Source organism: Elaeis guineensis, chromosome 6 (assembly GCF_000442705.2).
Source record: "Elaeis guineensis isolate ETL-2024a chromosome 6, EG11, whole genome shotgun sequence".
In the NCBI taxonomy this organism is placed as follows: Eukaryota; Viridiplantae; Streptophyta; class Magnoliopsida; order Arecales; family Arecaceae; genus Elaeis; species Elaeis guineensis.
In genome coordinates this window covers 12,108,155-12,128,231 of record NC_025998.2, presented here as the reverse complement: position 1 = coordinate 12,128,231, position 20,077 = coordinate 12,108,155, and the positions used below count along the sequence as shown (strand labels likewise).

The following is a 20,077-nucleotide window of genomic DNA, read 5'->3' as shown; positions in this document are numbered from 1 at the left end:
AGGTGATGGTAATAGTTTAAATGAATCGTGGGTTTGTAATCTCGGAATGGTTTTGTAACTTTTGAAAGGTTGGGGACCACATAATTTTTAGTCTAAATATCAGGGATCAATTTAGTAATTAAGCCAAATGAATGGTTCATGGTATTATAAAAACTTGGTTGCTGTATGGCAATCCTGTTGTTTGGGTCAAAACCGCAGATCCGCCAACCGCCAAGGCCGCATCCGGCATCTTCCCCCCCTCCCCTCCAACTCGTTGACTCAGGCTTCCTCCTCCAAAACGCCCCACGCCCACCCCCACCCGCACCCCCACCCTCATCCGTCCCTCCGCTGCTCTCAAAACTATAATCCAAGCACACCGACATCCCAAGAAACCCTAATCGGAGCGCCACGGCTCGGCAACGCAACGAGCTTCGAAAGTTTCGATTTTCAGGTCGAAATTGGTACCTTTGGTTTGTCGAGAGTTCAAGATTACTTCAAGAAAAGGGCGTCCCTGGTGATCTTTTTATGCCCCTTTTCTTTTCTTTCGGTTGGAAGAGGAGATGCTGCGGGGCGGAGGAGCCAACGGCGGGCTAGGTGGTGGGAGATGCCTGCCGCCGGCAATCGTGGCGGTCGTCGCCGTTCTTGCTGTCGTTGATGGGGCCATTGCCATCTTGGCCTTCTTGCAGGTCGGTCCCTTTTTGGTGGATTCTTGTTTCTTTTAATCGTTTTCTTGATTTGTTTGTGATGCAGAGCAAGAACTCGTTAAATTTATCCTCATCTTCTTGTTTCCCCATGGTTTTCTTGTTCTTTCTAATCTGGGAAATTGTGGGGAACAGCAGTAATCATGAAATGAATGTCATGAAAGTTGTTAAGTTTCCAAAGTGCAGAACAATTAAATTAGTAATCACCAAGCGAAATAATGGTTCTTCTGCTCTATTGAATTGCCGAACTCCTAAGTTGCTGTCTGCTGACCTGTTATATCAGACAGAAAAATAAGAAAAGGAGAAATGTGTAAAGAAATCTAAATACGAAAAAGAGGTATTGGAGTTCCACAAGCACATTCAATATGCAAGACTCATATTACGAGAAACCATTTGGCAGCTTGTACCAACGCCAATATTTGGCATCTGAGCTGTTATTTGACAGCAACTTCCCTGTTTGTTTCTTATTGGTTTTCACAATCGTGTCTATTATAGAATTTAACAATCATATGGATAAGATCATTAATGGCTGTATATTTTTGGTACAATCTTGTCTAAGCTATTGCCTTGCATGTCAGTTAATGTTCCACAGGGAGTGTGTTTAACTAGCAAAGCACTTGGATCAAGGCTAGACGCTGTAAGATCACTGTGTGTTTAGTCCTTGCAATACCCACCTATGCCAGATCATTCCTATTCCATAGGGGTTTTTTCAGTCCTTCCTATTTTCCTTCCGTAACTGGTATAGCAGTTTAAACATGCATTTGGATTCCCTTAATGCTTTAGTTAAGTAATTTGCATCGCACTTTGGCTTTGATTTTATTTTATTTTAGTTAGATTTCTATAAGTTTGCATCTTTAAGACTTAGGAGGAATGGTTACCTCATAATGGCTATAGAAAGCTAGGATTCATAACACAACCCCTTCTCTACTGCACAATGTCTATAGTACTCTTTTGTGCATGCTTTTTGCAAGGAAAGAGATGAGGAAGTCTTGCTAGGGGTCTTATATGGGGAGAGGTACTTTTTCTATCAGTTTGTTGATTATATCCCATAAGTAGATCTTCATAGGCTAGTGAACTTTCATCCTGTTTAGACCATATCCGTGATCTACAAAATTAAAGGTGCTTGCGATTTTTCAGGTTGTGACTTTGACAAGAACCAGTAATTGACATGTTTGTAGAGCTGAAGTAAGATAAATTCAGCGGTGCTGGTTTGCTTTGAGTTTATCATTCGTTTTATGTTCTACATGAGTCCAGTATATGTCTAATGAACAGCCTTTTGTGTTTTAAATGAATCTTAGTGCTTTAAAAATCATTTGTTGGAACATGAAGCAGTTGTTTAAGTGATCTGAAATATGTAATAGATATGTCTAATGCATCTTTTCTTACTTCTATGGCATTCTAATGTGAGTACTCAATGCAAAAGGTGTAAATATATTGATTCTGAAAATAAAATATATCTAACATGTCTGTCATGCTACATTTAATTTTTGGTGTCCTATTACACTTATATGTTTGCTCATTATGAATAAGTTATACTAATGTATTTAGTTTCTATGCTAGTTATTGAGAATTCACTTACGCAATCGACAACTTGGCTGGACTCGCCAAAAGGTAACCGAAACATTTTCTTAAGGCACATATCATCCAACTCTGTTGTTTAAGTTTTATGTTGTTTAATGTTTAGATGGAGCAACCATCATAGTTTGCTATCTTAGTAGAATCTGATATATAAAAATAGGTGAATTTATTGTGATTCAATCATTTTTACCTACCTTTCCAAGTGATCAATTCTTCTTGTAGTTGGTTGAACTAAAGATGTATTTTTAGTTTACATGGATATTAAGTGGCTGATCAAATTTAAAGCTGTAACTAAGGCAGTTTGTAGTATCTAAGCACTACCTACTTTAGTATCAACTTATATGTTTGAGCAGCTCCTAAATTTCTTGTCTCAATAATTTGTATTCTCCTTATAATTTAAGTTCTATAGATTATTCTTGTAGAAATCACAAGAGAGTAAGGTATGCCGTCTTGGTATGGGACCCCATACCAGTACCATCCTATTACAGTGTCAGTACATCTAGTATGGAGGCTGATTCAGCTTACTAAGTGTCGGTACACCCTATGTACCATGTACGGGTTTAGTACTGGTATGGTATGGTACGGTCAATATGCACCTATATGAACCGTGTATGGTTCAGTACTAGTATGTTCCTCTAGTGTGATGTTTGTGGTTCTGACCTCTGAAGAACATTAAACATAAAAGACAACATATAGATGTTTTAATCCTTTTTGTATTTCCTTTTTGTAATGCTATTATACTTTCTTTAATTAGTTTGTGTCGGGTGACAATCAAGAAATATTTGTTGAATCCATGATTGGTTGATACTTGATTTTGGTCTTTTTGTAATAGTAAGATCTGAAATTGCAATGAAACATGCCAACTTGATACCATGTGACAATAAAATATTGACCAATCAAATTTATATGGTTTCCTTGATATGCAAGCCATGTACCAGCCAATTACTTGATTTAAAAAAAAACATGTAGAAGATGGCGTCACACACACACACACACACATATACATATGTATACATATACACATATACATATGTATACATATACACATATATATATGTATATATATGTATATATATGCACACACACATGTTTTTAAAAACCAGCTGTCTGATATATTATAAGTCTTATTTACTACAGCCAAGAACGTGTATACTCTTGTTGAATTTTACTCCTTTTTTTTAAAAAAAAATAAAGAAAGCCTTTGACACATTGATCTACTTTCCATATGATGGCAGTATAGATTTTTGTACATTCATCAGTGTATGTAGAACATGCCATTGTTTCTTTTATGCATTCCTCTTTATTGATAAATTCAGTCATTTAATCTTTAACAGAAACTGCTTGCTGTGTTGCAGATTTTCCATCTCATGATTGGGTCATACAACTTAGGTGAGGCAACTATTACCATGTATAAAATGCTATTTTCCTGATGTTCAGGAAGCTTTTCTTTATATATTATTTACATGCTAACTATGATATCATTCTTTTAACAGCAGTAGCTCCATATAAGGCTGTTCGAAAGTTCTTAACATGGTCACATATTTTACTTTTAATAGTAATCTCATCCCTAGTATGCCAACTTAATTTGTTTTTGTCTAATTATTGTTAACTTGTGCCATTCTATTCTTGATCCATCTAATAGATGATGCATCTTGCTTTTTCTAAGAGTTCCAGATATTTTTGCTGCATGAAACTATATAAGACTGTATCACAAGTTGCTGCAACCTTGAAGATGCTCATTTCATAGCTTTCTTAAAAACCAGTCTCTTTATGAAGCTATATGTAGGCAGCCTATATTTTTTCATTGCTCCATTCTAGAAGCTAGTGAAATATGATTATTGAATCTTGACAATCATCACCTGAAGATTTATCACCCACCTGGAGTATGTGGGAGGTGTAGATGCTAACGTTTTGAAAACAAATCATATGAAACAGTATAAGGATTTGACTGTAATTTCTAGGGATTATTGGAATTGCTTGTGATATAAATAAAAATGTTAGTTCTCATAGTATGATAAATAATAAAGCTTACTAATATTTTTGATATTCTTCTCCATTGAAGTTTCTACTGCTCTTGTAATTTTAATTTTTTATATTGATGCAGTGTTTTATTAACAATCTCATAGTAGACACTACTATAGTTGTGATAGATGAAAGATGATAATTTCAGTAGTTATATGTGAATCTCAAAAGCAATAGAACATTTTTTTCTCCAGTACACTACTACTATGGAGCACCGGACATCTATGGTGAATTATGTTTTATTAAATAATATATGCCAAATAGTTCCAGGACAAAGTCTAAATGATATAACAATTGAGTTCTAAAATTATAACTAGGCATTAAGTTTTTATATTGATGGCTGATGAAACTATGGTTCAATTGAGAGAGTTTAAACAGGCTTGATCATGATTCTTAGGCACACTAAAAGGTGCAAGTTAGTCAGCATGTGCATTTGGATGTGCTACAAATTGCAAACACCTAAAATGAAAGCATGAGCGTTATATTAACTAAAGGCTTAAGTTGGTCGAGCATATTTGTTGTTGTTTAATAGTTAGGTTACTAATTTTGATATTATTGCAGAAGAACCAATGCGCTGATGCAGGCTAACAATTCTTAAGTAATGCACACTCAGAAAAAAGCTCCATCAACCTATGGATACAACATGGATCCTAGTTAATGTTAAAATTAATTTATCATCCCTATTTTGAAACATGAATATTTGTTGGGAGTGTAAGAAGGCATTTCAAGCTGTTCTATCATGCCACCAGGAAATGGGAACATGTTTCATTGCTGAGGAAAGGTAGCAGGGAAGAATGGACAGGGAAAGATCTAAATGTAAAGTTCTTAAAGAAGAAGAACAAACGACCTATTGATGTATTATTTTGATGAAATTTGATTTTACTTTGGACTTAGCATTTTCATATTACTTACCATGAGAACTTTAGAGAACTAACATTCTGTCACCAACAACCAAACCAAAACTGTAGAAACTAAGGATCTGGCTTGTCTTGTCTTGCAAATAAACAATGATCTGAGCATCATGGTCCCTCTTTATAGATTCTATACCCATAAACCTTGTACAGGACAGCATACTGCTAGATAAAGAGATATGTATAATGTACTTATTTTCTTTAGAGGCGAAGATTGTTTTATAAAATACATTTTTGCTATTTTGCCATGTTTGCTTTATACTAGAATTTTTTTTGAAAGTCTATTTGATAGGCACAGCTGATAACTTGCAGGCTAGTCGGAATTCATTTGTCTAGTTATAGTGTGTCAGTGATACCCACCTTTGTTACACTATATGTTCTAATAGCATCTGCTGCTTCTGTAACAGGTTACTTAACATATTTCATATTTACTCTTTTTGCTACTTGTTGGGATTGGGGGTGCTGGTCACATGGTTGTGGGTTTATCTTGATGGGTATGCCATCTTAGTGCTTTAGTGATTTCTTTCTGGTCATGCTCTACGAACTCTTGTTAATTTATGCATTTGAGAACACATCCACAGTCTAATGAGTAATATTATTACTTTGCAGCCTGTCCTAATATTTTGTTTCTAGCTGCATTCCTTCTACTTCTGTCATTTTGGTAAGTTCTCACCTTATTCCTTTATGGAGTAATTTTTACTTGATGTTGTTATGTATGTTTTAGTTGCATCCATGGATTGAAGTATGGTATTGGTACCATCTAAGGTACTGGTAGCATGATGTTTCTTGATACCTACTGTATTGGTACTTGGTACAATATCTCAGTTTTGTTTTCAGCACCAACAGATGTACCTTGTGTTGGTATGGTACCATACCACACCAATTAAGATACCTGCTGGTACCAGACCGTAAACTTGGTTGTAAATCGATGCCTTTCACTTTTCTGATCCATTTTCTTGAACTTTCTGTCCATAACATTAACTTCTATCATACTGTGTTTGTACATTACATTCTATTTTGCTTGTAAAAATGTAATCCAACTGAATATTACCCAATCTTGCAGCCTAGGAGAATGATAGGCACTTCCTTAGGCAGGTTTTATGTATCTATGCATCTAAACTATCAAACATAATCAATGAGGACTATAAAGCTATTTAATACGTAGTTCATATTCTTTGTTCTAGTTATGCATATAGCAGGGTGGGAGAGCAGTTCTAATGTGGACAGGGTTATTTTAGTGTGTTGTGATGAGAGGTGCATATGCTCACCTTCATCCACAAGTTGCCCTATGGTATGTTAGACAAGCAACAACGGAAATAGGAAAAAAAGAATAAAAAATAAAGATGGGGGGAAAACAAAATAAAGAAAATAATATCAGGAAATATAAAACTTTGAGAGGGATGAGGAGGGCCACCACATTTATTCACATTTGGAAGGGGGGGTTGTATTGAGGCATCTTCTGCAAAAGAAAAGCTGATTGAAACCAGAAAGTAGTGGGTTCTTATCCTCCCATTAATGCCTGTTATAAGATAGGATGCTGACATAGACATAGGAGTAACTTGAACATCTGCTATTGCTAAGTCAGAGTTGGAAGCAATATAAAGAATGCAAATAAGGAGAAGCAGGAAACTAATGGAAAAGATGGAAATTATCCATTCTATCTCTCTTTTTTTAATACAATTTTGCTTTTCCGATTTATACATTCTATTTGGTCTCCCATTAATCCGTTTCTTTCTTTTTTTTACCATTATCCAAAACCATCATCACCTTGCATTACTTCCAAATATTTAAACCATCTTCCTTCACCAGCAAAAGTCCATTTTCATCTTGATCTCGATATCCTTTCATGTTATAAAAGCCATCCTCATTGTCATGTAACCTACCTCTATTATCCTCAAAATCCACTTGGAATATTCATAGACCCACCTCCATGTTTAGAAAACTAGCCCTTGCATTTTTTAAAAGTTATCCACCATTCATGCTCTTTTGTCAAAGGTGTATCTTAATTACACTTAGGAATGGTGCATAGGCGAAGGTCACTCTAAGTGCCTCGCTTGTAGTGAGGTGAAGCCCCTTTAAAAAGGCACACAAGAAACCTCAAAGGCATTCATCTCATCGAGGCTCTAAGGTGCAAAAACTAATAAAGCTTAATCTCCTGATTAGATCTGCAAGAATTAATCTTGGTCATTAATCAAAGCTCTACAATTAAATAACCAAGAGAATTTAATGAAGTTGATTTGGTAAGGGGCCAGGGAGGAAAAGAGGAACTCCAAAGGGTTCAAAAGAGCTTGAGGGTTTGGTATGCCAGGCTTCCCCTCTTTCCTGTGCGTCAGCATCAAAACCATCTACCAGGTCTTCTTCTTCTTCTTCACAGGGCATCCGTGCCCCTAAAAAGGAAAAAGATTACCCCTACTTCATGAGCATTTCTGATAAAGTTTTATTCCTTTTTACTTGTACAGTACGCTGATAAGATAAATTTTAGCTGCTCTGGAAAAACAGGGGACACTGCTGTTGTGTGAACTTCTTTCTCTTATTCCTCTTCTTTGGACAGGGCATCCCTGCTTCTGTGTGAAAGAGGTGACTGGAGTCCTTTTTTTTTTGCCTCTTCTTTTTGTTTTCTTTGCTTTCTACTACTACTTCTTGTCCTCCTCCTCTGCTACCGGTGCTCTTTTTGGTCCTGCTCTTCCTTTTCCTTTTCCATCTCCTCCTCTTCTTCAGCTGCTGCAGCTGCAGCACAGAACATGCCATGTCTTTCATATTTGTGTAAATCTGTATCCTAATACCTTTTTTTTGTATTGTGTTCATAAAATGTTACTTCATTGTTAAATCTGTTTAGAGTCATGTATTATATGCATATTTATGTTTTTGCCCACTAACTTCCTCAGGGCATGTGCCATGAATTACATAATGGTATTCCAGAAATCTTATTTCACAAGTTATGAGTATGTGCCATGAATTACATAATGGTATTCCAGAAATCTTATTTCACAAGTTATGAGTCTCATTTTTTAATTATTTATAGGCTAATTGTGATCATCGAATAAACTTGTTTCCATTATTAATGAATCTCACACGCATAACAACTATGGTTCTATTTACATCCTTTAATCTACAAATGAATATTTATTTCCATTAGTCTTATCTTGCCAATCCTCTCTTTGAATTTCCTGCCATCAATTTCTTTGTTTTTCCATAGGAAAGAGTGATCACGTGCTTGCCGTTTCAGTTTTCATATCAGTTTACTTTGACAGAGGGAGGGCATATGACAACAAAGACAAATAATATTGAATTATAAAAATAGGAAAGAAGGAAAGATAGGCAAGGATTTATCAGGAAGTTTTGCTAGTTGCATTTGGATACCATTCTACTTTTAAAGCAAAAATTTAAGAATTAGTTGGTTCTTTTGAAAACTAATGATCAAGATATCACCCCTCAAATCCAGGACATGATACGGCTATGCTACCGAGAGGTACAATCTATGATAACACAAAGCAAATTAATCATAATTAGCTAAAATCCATCTTAGCTAAAACATAATAAAAATATCCAAATCCATCGTCTATTGAATAATTAAACAAATAATAGTTTAGAGCATCTAAATCCAAATAAAAATTCCAAACCCCATAACCTTAAAATTCAAAAGGTTGCTAACTACAAATTCTTAATCAATTTAAGAACTAAAATTTCTACTATAAAATCTCCAAGATCGCTGGTGAGCTACACAACTCAATAAGTAAAACTTACACTTCCTTACTAGATCAAGCATAAATTTTTTCTATAAACAATTCATCATTTAAAAAAATAATAAATATTATAAAATTAAGCATTTCATAGTATAATATTGAAAAAAGTCATAAAGCTAATTATGCATGCATAAATCATAAATATTTTATAAATATGATTACAAATAAAATCATAAATCATTTTTGTCATGTATTCATATCATGGTTCAGAATATTGCTAACATATATTTGTGCTACGGTCACTTTATATCCGATCATGTTTCTTAATCGACAGAGTTTTTGTTTCATATGCCAATTTTATAGCCTGTCTCATATGGATGCTAGCTCCGAATGTCTATGTTTTCCAATTATGTGGATCATATATAACTGTTTGAGAGCCTTTGAAAGCATTTGTATCTCTTTCTTAAAATGAAAAAAAAAACTAAATGACATGAAAAATATTCATGCTTCATAAATGTCTTTTTTATCAAAAACATTCATGGAACAATTGTTTACAATAAAGCATGGTTTTTATATCATATATGTCACGCCCCAAATCCGGGACATAACATGGCCATACTACCGAGTGATGGAGCCCACGATAACACGAAGCCAATCCATCATAATCATCTAAAATCCATCAAATAAAAAGATTCAATTCCATTGTTCATCAAATAATCGAACCAATATTAGTTCAGAGCATCTAAATCCAAAAGCAAGTACCAACCCAAATCTCAACATTCATAAATAACTACAAATCCGTGATTATAAAATAAACTAAATTTCTGCTGCCAAATTTTCAAGCTTGCTATGCAGATCTTCAAGCTTGGATTCTTTTTGCCGATCCTAACCTTATTCCTCTGTTCAAACAAAAAGAAAACAAAAAGAATATGAGCTACACTAGTCCAGTAAGTAGAACTTGCGTTTCCTTATCGGATCAAACATAAGTCTTTCATGATAATGCAATATTTAGAAAATAACAGATAATACAAAATAAAGCATTTCATAGAGCATATAACAAAACAAGTTATAAATTCATCATGCATGCATAAATCATGTATATTTCACAATCATGAATCGTAAATCATTTTTATCATGCATTCATGTCATGTTTCAAAACATTATTCACAGATATTCGTGCTAAGGTCACTATTATACCCGTGACAGGGTCATGTTTCTTAATTGACAGAGTTCTTAATTCATGTGCCAATTTTATACCCGCTGGCAGGGTCATGTTTCGTGTGGATGCTAGCTCCGGATGTCGACCTTCCCGAAGGAATTCATTCATAGCCATCTGAGAGCCTTTGAAATCATTATATCTTTTTCTTAAAGCATACATATACATAGACGGAAAAACAATAAAATTCATGCTTCATAATCATGCTATTTTCATAAGACATATTCATGAAATCAATGCTCATAATAAAACATGCCTTTTCATATCACATATGCTGATCCTTATTTTATGAAAAATTATGATTTCATCAATAGTAATTCTTTGCATAAAAACATGATCATTTAAAACTAAATAAAGAGCATAAGATCTACTTACCTCGTTCATCTTAGATCTTCAGACTTCGTTAGAAAAATCAGCTAATCTTATTTAAAATGTCAAATCATCGTCAATTTCTATTCCATGAATATAATAAGATTAAATCATAAGAAAAGAAGACTGTTGACCGAATGTGTCGGACCATCCAGATATCAGGGCAATTCAAGATCTCTGATCTGAGGGTCAGATTCAAGTGACTTGATCAAGAAATTGTGAAGTACAGCTTAGATCAAGATCAATCAATAGAGTTCATTAATAATGAATTCGAAAGATACTTGATATGATCAAATGAGGTTGACATACAGCACGGATATTAAAGCAACTTTGGATCATCTTGTTAGAGTCAACATGAGCCTCTAAAAGATGAAGGCATGACTTGGTACATGATTCATAGACCTTTTTAGAGAGAGAAAGTCAATCATGAGAGAGAAAGTAGAGAGAGAAAGTGGAGAGAGAATCTTCGTATCTTTCAAAAGTGACAATCATGATTGAGATCATCAGAGGTCATATCAGGATGACTTAATATGAATTAACTATGATTGATGTTATCAATTTTGAATAAGGATCGGATCGGGATCCAATCTACTGCACGAATTTCGGAGCAGTCTCAGATCATCATATTTTTATCTCAAGTTTATCCTAGAGTCTGTGATGCAATCAGAGAGAGAGAATGAACCTAGAGAGACAGAATCCATAAAAAGAGATAAAAAGGTATAGAGAGAGAAAATAGAGAGAGAATCTACAGAGAGAAAATGAAGAGAGAATGTAGAGAGAGGAGAGAGAGTTCTATTATTTTATATAATAATTTTTTTTTTATTTTTTATTTTTTTTCTTCTTCTTTTCTTTTCCTTTTTTTTTCTTTTCCTTCTTTTCTTTTTTTTTTCTTCCTTCTTCTTTTTCTTTTCTTTTTCTTTTCTTCTTCCCACGGTTGTCTTGGGCTGAAACAGGGGACCATGTGGTCCCCTCCTTTGCTCGACCGACCAAAGGCCGCAGCCGTCATGGCGGTGGCCGGCGACAAGGGCCGCCGATCCCATGGCCCGGAGGGACCAAATCGGTGGTCGGCGGTGACCACCGACGTCGAAAAATTGAAAAAAAATGGCAAAAATAGAGGTTTCTTCCGCAATAAAATCCGGCGACTCCGGTCGCCGGCGAGCGTGCACACCGGCGCGGAAAGAAAAGGGGAGAAGAGAGGAAGGAGGAGACTCACCTTCGATGCCGGCGAGGCTTTTCGACGAGAAATTGGACGGGCACAGGTCGGGTCTCCACGGTGGTTTTCCGATGATTGCCGCCGACTGAGTCTCGGATCTTTGGTGAGAGGGAGAGAGAAGGGTTCTTCTCCTTAAATAGAGCCGGAGGGGGCTCTTTCCATCTCCAATTGGGAGCTGGTGAGAGGAGGAAGAAGACTCCCTTCGGGAGTCTTCTCCTCTGTTTTCTTTTGTTTTTTTTTTTTTGTGTTTGGGCTTTGTGGGCTGGTTTTGGGCCCAATTGGGCCGGGTTATCACAATATATGTTGATCCTCATTTTTTAAAAAATATGATATGATTATTGGCAAATCATATGCATGGAAAACATGATAGTTTGAAAATTAATAAGAAGTGTAATATTTACTTACGTTATCTATCTTAGACCTTCAGACTTTGCTAGGCGAATTTGCTAATTCTATTTAAAATATTAAAAGTGCATAAATTTTTATTCGATTAATTCAATTGAATTAAATAATAAGAAGAGGAGACTGTTAATTGGGTGATCGATCTGACAGACCATCTAGGCATCAGAGCAGTTCAGGACCTCCTTGTCGGGGTCAACTCGGATCCCTAGAATAGGAAGACGAGACTCCATATTGGGATGCATAGGTCTTCTTAGAGAGAGAAAGAGGGAGAAGAGATGAGAAAGAGAGATAGAGAGAGAAAGAAGAGAGACATCTATTTTTTTTTCTCTCTCCTCTTCCTCTTATTTTCATTTTTTTCTTCTTATGAGAAAGCAAAGGAAGAGGAGGGGTGGTTAATGGTTCAGCAGGACACGACAGCGCAGTTGGAGGTTTGGCAGCAGGTGGCGACACATGGCTAGCGGTGGGCAGTGATGGGCGGTTAGTGGGATAACTGGCCAGTAGGAGTCAAGGAAAAGAGGCTCGGCAAACAAGGGATCCAGGCCATTTTCTTATGCTTTTGATCGTTGGCCATTCATCGGCTTCCATGGCTCTACCAGAAAGGATTGTAGGGTGGTTGGTTGACCCGACCAAGCGTGTGGCATCAAGGGTGGCAGCAGAAGTGGCCAAAAAAGGAGAAAAAAATTAGGCTAAAATAGGGCTCTCCTTTTTGGTGGATTTTCGGGGAAACCAGCTGCCAACGGTAGTGCCCAAGGCTGTGGGAAGAAGGGGAGGAGAGAGAGAATGTGAGGCCGAGGCTTTACCTGGGCTCCAATGGTGTCTCGGGCTTTGATTTCCAATAGCCACGGTAATGGTATGCCATGAATTCAAAGGGAGAAAAGAGGGGGAGAGTGAGGGTCATTGCTCAGTGATGGAGCGCCTTGGAGGGAGGGGAGGTGGCTTTATAGAGGAGCTCTAGGGTCCCGACGGACCTAGGACTTCGATTCTTTCTGGAGGAATCAAAGAGGAGGTTTTGGGTCATGGTTCAAGTGGTCTGGGCCACAGCTAGCTGGGCCATCACACAAGATTTAAGAGAGCTAATTCTTGAGTCATATGGACTCCTAGAATTTCAAATATGAAGGCCTGATGTGATTGGGTTCCTTTAGATTCTACCAAATACTTAGAAAGTGTATACAAGGGCACGACTTCTTGTATTCCTCTAGGCCCACTGCAACTTTTAGAACTCAGAGATGAAAGCCTCAGAATGTTTGAATTCTCTCAAACCCCACTCCTAAAAACAAAAAAGAACCCTGTCAACAACCTAAATGTTAGAAGCTAATGATAAGAACCAGTTTCGCAGAACTGGTATGTGCTGCCCCCCATATTAGGTGTATCATAGTATATGTCCATACCAATATTGAACCAACACTCGGCATTGGAGATGTGCCGAGAGTCAGTTCTTTGAACTGACGTACATACCACCTGTATTGATGCTGCACCAACATAGTACCTGTATGGGACCCGATATCAAGATTGTGAACCTTGGATAAGAATCTTACATTGGATAGATTCCTTAGAGACCCCACATGTAGAAGAAATTATTGTAGACCTATTAGTGTGATTGCAGCTTTCTTCTTCAACACGACCTTAAAAAATGAAGACTAATATACAAGGTTTTCTTGTTGGTTTGCCCTACATACAGAGCATTCCTAGCAATATTAATGGGCATTAGTTTATGGAACCCTCTTGATCATCCCTGTTTAGTTTCTGTAAATGCAACCATGTCTAGAACCTTTATTGGCCCTGGTAAAGTCACAAAATCCTGATCTCTTGAAAATTTGGTAGTCTAGTTGCTCCTTGTCTTCTTTTGAGTTTATGTGGTTGAACTCCTTTTAACAACTAACTAATATGAACAGAAAACCCTAATTCACATGTCCCTCTATTGAATTCCTCATTTGGGTTGTCATAGTCAGACTTTTAGCTAACCTGAAACTTTTTGCTAACCTTTTGTTGGTCTCAGATTCATACATCCTTTATACAGGCTGGGAAACAAATGCTAGCAGGTGAGAAATGAAATAAATATGACTTGTTTTACATATCATAGATTTGAGCCCCCATTCCATTTGACATCATGTAAGTGGTCATATTATTGGTTAACGGAAATGATATATTACATTGAGACATGATTATTGTCACCCTTCCAAAGTTTTACTTTGGCCCATAATTGCCTGGATTCTTCATGTATCTTTATATACTTTATTGCTGAAAGATAAATGGAAAGACTTGTTTACATATTCAAGATTTGAGTCAAGGTTTTAATTTTTATCTTTCATTATTTCCAGCTAACTCCTCATTCCCTTTTTCTTCTTTTTCATTTGTCTTTTCATTTTCTGCTAAATATATGCGCTTTTTGTAAATACTTGAATAACAAGAAGAATATAACTCTTGGAATCTCATGCCCTTTTGATTGATGAGAGATTATATAACAATACAAATATGATGTGATTGGGTAAATTTAACTAGATATTCCTAGTGACTAGGAAAAGAATAAGTCACCATCCTTTGATTGTATCCAAACTATAGCAGTTGCAAAGAAGGTAGACCTCACCCATTATCCTGACATGAAAGTTATTGCCTAACCTTTTAACAAATGTTAATTTTATTGAAATTAGATGCAGTCCATAACAATTTGAAGATTAACTATTATCAAATCATATCATATTACCAGCTTTCACATTGTATTTGTTGGCAATTACCTGCAATAACATGGGCACTGGTGTTGCCTGACTTAGAAGCAGTTAAACTTCTTGTTTTGTTTATAAATTGTGAACTGGCAGAATTCAAGATTGCACTGTTGTATTTATTTTACAAACCAGACATTAATTTATGTGCACCATAAGCAGAACTGCTGCCCAAGTCTTTGCAAACTTATAATGAAAGCACTCTGCTATATGTTTATCAGAGAAATGCTTTTACAGGGCCGACCTGTGCCATCAGGCAAATGATGAAGATGAAGAAGATGATGAAAGTAGCTATAATGAAGCTTTGTTGGAAAGGTCAAAGACTAAGACGAGTTCATTACAAACAGATGGTCGTAGGAGATGTTGCTCTTTCCGGACTACACATGTTGGAAGCCGACAGAAGTTTGTGATCTTGGTAATCATAAAATAATCACAGTGGCCATATCTTTGGGTTCTGTTGCTTCACTGTATCTAATTTATGTGGGGTGTTATTTTTGAAGAATGTTTTGTAAACAACCTATATCAGAATAAACATACTGAAGCTTCTCTAGATTAGTATCTTAATGTACAAGTGCAAATTAATTTCCACTTTTGCTTTTGTAGGTGATTGCGCTGATGTTTGTTTTTATGATTGCTTTTGCTCTCCTGATTTGGGTTGGTAGAGCCAACAATCCTATTGATTCTTCACTCATGGCTAGGGTATGGACTTGGCTTTTTACCAGTTAGTGTACTAGATAAAGTTTTGATCTCATTTGTCACATGATTGCTTATTTCCCTATTAATTAAATTGCAGAAGTAGCATGTTTCCTGTATTTTGCTGATCAAGCATGTCCATAGCAACAAACGGTTTCAACTAGAAGGTGCATCTAGCACCTTACCTCTAAGCAAAATGTTGTAGATTAGTTCTCCTAAACATCCATCTGAAGAAAGCTTTCTTTAATAAGGCTAATGGTCATGCTTATTTTATTCATTTACTTTCTATGGAATGTCTTCTAATGAAATAATGGTGCATACATTGTTGGTGCTTCCATCTTGTTGAATGCAATCTCTTTTACCATTTTTGAACTTGTGGGCATCCATGCTTAAATGTGGCTTGGCTGGTAAAACAGCACTTTTTTAGAACAAGGAAAGAAGGTATCTGCACCATGTTGAGTGAAGGGGGATGAGGAAGTCGGTTCATTGGTGGAATTCATTGTTGTCACTTATACATTGTAAACATTTCATAGATAAGAGTCTGATAGTGTATGCATTGTGGAGAAGAAATCACAGTACGTTTTTCCCCTTTTTGATAGGCTGTTAAATGCAAACTGCTACGATAGGGTAATTTTATTGGAGTGTAAAGTTGTGATAGATAAATCTTACATGAAAGCAGTAAATTGTGGGCTACTAATAAATTGGCGCTAGTACTGCTATTGGTGCCTCTGCACCATAACAATTTGATTCCTAAAAGTTAATAATTTTTTGGAGTCTTATGCTATTTATTTCTTATATGCAAATATATCTCTACTATCTGCTCCATATATGGTTCCTAAGTCCAGTCATTCAAAGAACAGCTAATTTTTGATCATTTATCATTGATACAAGTACCTGTGATCTAGAATTTAATTTCCAAGTTATATTGGAGGTTTTAGATTTGTATATGCTGATTTTTTCTATCAAAATAAGCAACTTGGGCATCTAGAAATTAAATTCTTTCAACTTCAAATCAATAGTGGGACTTCATGCCTAACAGTATGTAATATGATTCTGCGATCTATATGGCTGCTCAGTTAGCAAAAGCAACAGACAAATTTCATCAAGCTTTGGCTTTATAATTAATAATAAGTCAGCATGCACAACAGATAATTGTTTTTTTTACTGTAGTTGAATTATATATCAACACTTCACTGATTTCTAGCTTGATTGTAAAAACGGAATCTGCATTAATCTCTCACCAAAAAATTTCAATACAAAAATAAAATATATATAAATCTCTCTGTGAGATGAATTAATTCGCCTTACAAAGGCTCCTTGTCTCCTTATTTTAAGTGTTCATCCTAGCTAACTTAGAATAGGAAAGCTTGGCCTTGGTGTTTAAATAATAAATTTTATAAGCAAGTCGAAAGTGACAATTATTGTATTGTTGACCCTCATTGTTTTCCATGTTGAAAGAGACTAAGACCACTTGAAACTAAATCCTTTTTGGCTAGGATTTTGTCAATTCAGGGCCTGTTTGGGAAATTCAGCAGGTTTGGGCTGGATTTCCCATAGGATCATGAATTACACAGTTTATTTAAGTATAGGCCCATGTCAACTTAATCTCTCTCTAGCCCAAATTCTGTGGGAGAATAAAAGGACCTCCATAGGTCAATTTTTTTTAATCCTCCGGTCCAATAGGCCCACAGATCGGATTTGAGCCAAAACTAGAACAGGCCTTCAGAAGAAAACGGAGTGGACAGGCTGACAGGCTTGATTCCTATAGGAAATCCAGCTCAATCCTGCTGGATCTCCCAAATAGGCCCTCAGAGATCAAGTAAAACAGGATTTTGAAACAACCCTGGATCAAGTAAAACAGGATTTTGAAACAACCCTATTCAAAATAGCACAATCATAAAGCATGGGATTATTATTCAAAAGTATATTCGAGTTAAGGTATGCCTAATAATCTTGCTAGATTTTTATTAAAAGCGTGTTACCACTAAAAGCATCTTACACCAATTATTGGCATATAGAATCTTGTTCATGCTCATCTTGTAATGCATTATTAAATTCATTCCTGCAATCTGAAATGTATGACATATGGATGACTGGTGTGATAAGAACCTAACGAACATTAATCTGGTCCAGATATAGTGATGTGTTTCCTTTGTATGCCTTGCTGTGAAAAATTCTTCCACCTTTGCTGTTTTGTGTGGTATTCCATAGATTTTTCGCTGGAGTTTGAACCCGTTACAATTCTTTGCTGTATATTCTTATTCTATTACACACAAAAAGTGTACGGATAAAAGGCAACAAATCTAGATAACCTGTTAATTGGTAAGAAAGAAAAGACACATTTGTAGACATGTGTAACAGACACATTTATAGATGTGTGTATTGCATGTTATGATATTAGTGAGTATGTAGATATGTACTAGTTGGGTAATGTTATTCCACCTAACTTTCATTTCAAATATATTTTAGATTTTGACTTACTGCTTGAAATGTCTTTCTCAAACTTCAGATTTTGAGTAGTCTGCTTTCAAGCTTAGCACTGACTATGAATAGTATTCTCTAGATAGTTGGTTTTTCTTGAACTCTTTTATTATTTCCTTTCAACTCTCAACTAGGAAAGAAATGTATCATCATTCCTGATTAAATTAACACTATTTTATTGCAGGTCTATTTGGGCATCTTTTCTGTGGCCATCCTTCTACTGGGTTGTGCTTTGGCATGCTATGGTGAGCAATTTTATAGTCAAAACAGTTACCTATATGATTTTTCTTTTTTGGTTGGAGGTGGCACCTATACAGTATTCGCTAATGACTACTTCAAAAGAATCATATTACATGAGCTTTATATTTTTTCTTTTGTAATATTTCATTTAGTTTCTAAACAATTAGATGAACAGCTCTTGTGAAAATTGCTTCTTCACTCTAGCATTATAGTATTAAATGAGAACCACTCAAGATGGAAATATTTTATGAGGCTACATTTATTCTTTATTCTTAGTTATCGAAGCATGAAGGTTTCTTGGAATGAATGCCTATTTGTAAGTGATTACAATGCTCACCCTAAGAGAAAGAAAGTAATCTCGAGCACATATGGATATTCTGTAGTTCGCTTGGGTGTGTTGCTCATTTAGAAAGAAAGGATACACGTGCACAACTTGCTAACATGTATGTCTATGGTATTTACATACAGTACATTGCTATACTTTTTCTAACATGTTTTGTTAAATACTGAGAAAAAGTACAGAGCATGGACATGAAAATGCAAACCAGCTACAAGTTATATATTTGGAGGAAGGGGGGAGAAACATAACCATTACTAAATGACTATGCTTATTTAAACATAAAGAAAAAATTTCTTGTTGATTAAAAAATGTCAAAGTTTTCCATAATATCACTAAGTGAAGGCTTAACAACATTTTTATGTATTACAAGTTTAAATATACCAAAATGCGTTTTTAAAAATGTTTTCCCAATTGGATGTCTCTCCATCCTCATTCAGCATCAGCACCTGAAAAAAGCAAATTTTTAGGTGGAAAGAACTTAAAAAATGAAGAGCAAGGGCTGAGTCAGGCTGAGTTGACTGAAGATTTATGACCAAGGTTTGCCATACCATGCCGAACCGGCCGGTACATTCCATCTCGTACCGGATCGGCGGGAAACCGGCACGATTCGGCCGGTAAAATCGGTACACCGGCGGTACCAAAGAAAAAAGAACGGAAAATGAGAAAGAGAGAGAGAGGGGAGGGGAGGGAGGAAGGTGGGAGCCGTCGGAGGTCGGCTGCGGCCGTCGGAGGACTTCCGAGCCCCGTATCGCCCGATAGGGCTTTCAAGAGAGCAAAAAAGAGAGAGAGAACGCTCGGAGGGGGGCGGAGAACCTACCGGACGGACGGTGCCTGCGTTGCGAGGCTCTCGATGGCCGGCGAGCCGACGCCGACGGCTTGAGGGCGGTCCGGGGCTCCACCCCCTTCTGCTTTTTCGAAACAGACGACATCTGTTTCGATTTTTTTTTTTTTTTTTTAAACTTATGAAGTCGGCAACTGGGTTGCCGACTTAAAAATTTTTTTTTTTAAAAAATAAAAATTGTGAAGCCGGCAAATTGTTTGCCGACTTCACTTAAAACCATGTTTTTTAAAAAAATTTGCGAAACAGGGACGATGCTCCTGTTTCACGCCTGCGGCGCCGCGCGCGTGGACTGCGCCCTCCGACGGCCACGGCGGCCAGTTGGAGGCCGTCCGGCGGCCCCGTCGGCTCCTTCCCCTCCCTCTTTTTTTTTTCTTCCTCTTTCTCTCTCTATTTCTCTCTTTTTTTCTTCCGGTTCGGATCATCAGTTTGGTACGGTATAAAATCATACCGAACCGTACCGCCGGCCGGCCGAAACGGCCAACAGTATCGGTTCAGCATACCTTGTTTATGACCATACAAAGCGACAATTACAGCATAAAAAAATTATTATAATTAATGCAGAATTTTGTGGGATCCCTGATACAGAATTATGCAAAAATAATTTGACTTTTAATATCTCAATTTTAGCTGAATGTATAAACAAAGTTACATACTACATAGTTCGTGTTTTTTGAAGTGTAATGAGGATGCA

General features: G+C 36.4%; 1 protein-coding gene across 3 annotated transcripts in view; it reads left to right on the top strand.

Annotated features, from left to right (window-relative positions):
* The first annotated feature begins 215 nt into the window (after nucleotides 1-215).
* LOC105047234 (protein TOM THREE HOMOLOG 1) overlaps nucleotides 216-20,077 on the top strand; it is a 38,446-nt gene continuing 18,584 nt past the window's right edge. Inside the window, exons 1-8 of one of the 3 annotated variants that reach the window (XM_010926054.3) lie at nucleotides 219-665; nucleotides 2,241-2,291; nucleotides 3,614-3,647; nucleotides 5,599-5,685; nucleotides 5,801-5,852; nucleotides 15,029-15,206; nucleotides 15,395-15,490; nucleotides 18,150-18,210. In XM_010926054.3, coding sequence (XP_010924356.1) covers nucleotides 540-665; nucleotides 2,241-2,291; nucleotides 3,614-3,647; nucleotides 5,599-5,685; nucleotides 5,801-5,852; nucleotides 15,029-15,206; nucleotides 15,395-15,490; nucleotides 18,150-18,210 — 685 coding nt within the window. In that variant the 5' untranslated portion in view covers nucleotides 219-539. Of the gene's footprint in view, nucleotides 666-2,240; nucleotides 2,292-3,613; nucleotides 3,648-5,598; nucleotides 5,686-5,800; nucleotides 5,853-15,028; nucleotides 15,207-15,394; nucleotides 15,491-18,149; nucleotides 18,211-20,077 lie in introns of all 3 variants that reach the window. The other 2 variants (XM_010926055.3, XM_010926056.3) reach the window with 2 other exon arrangements.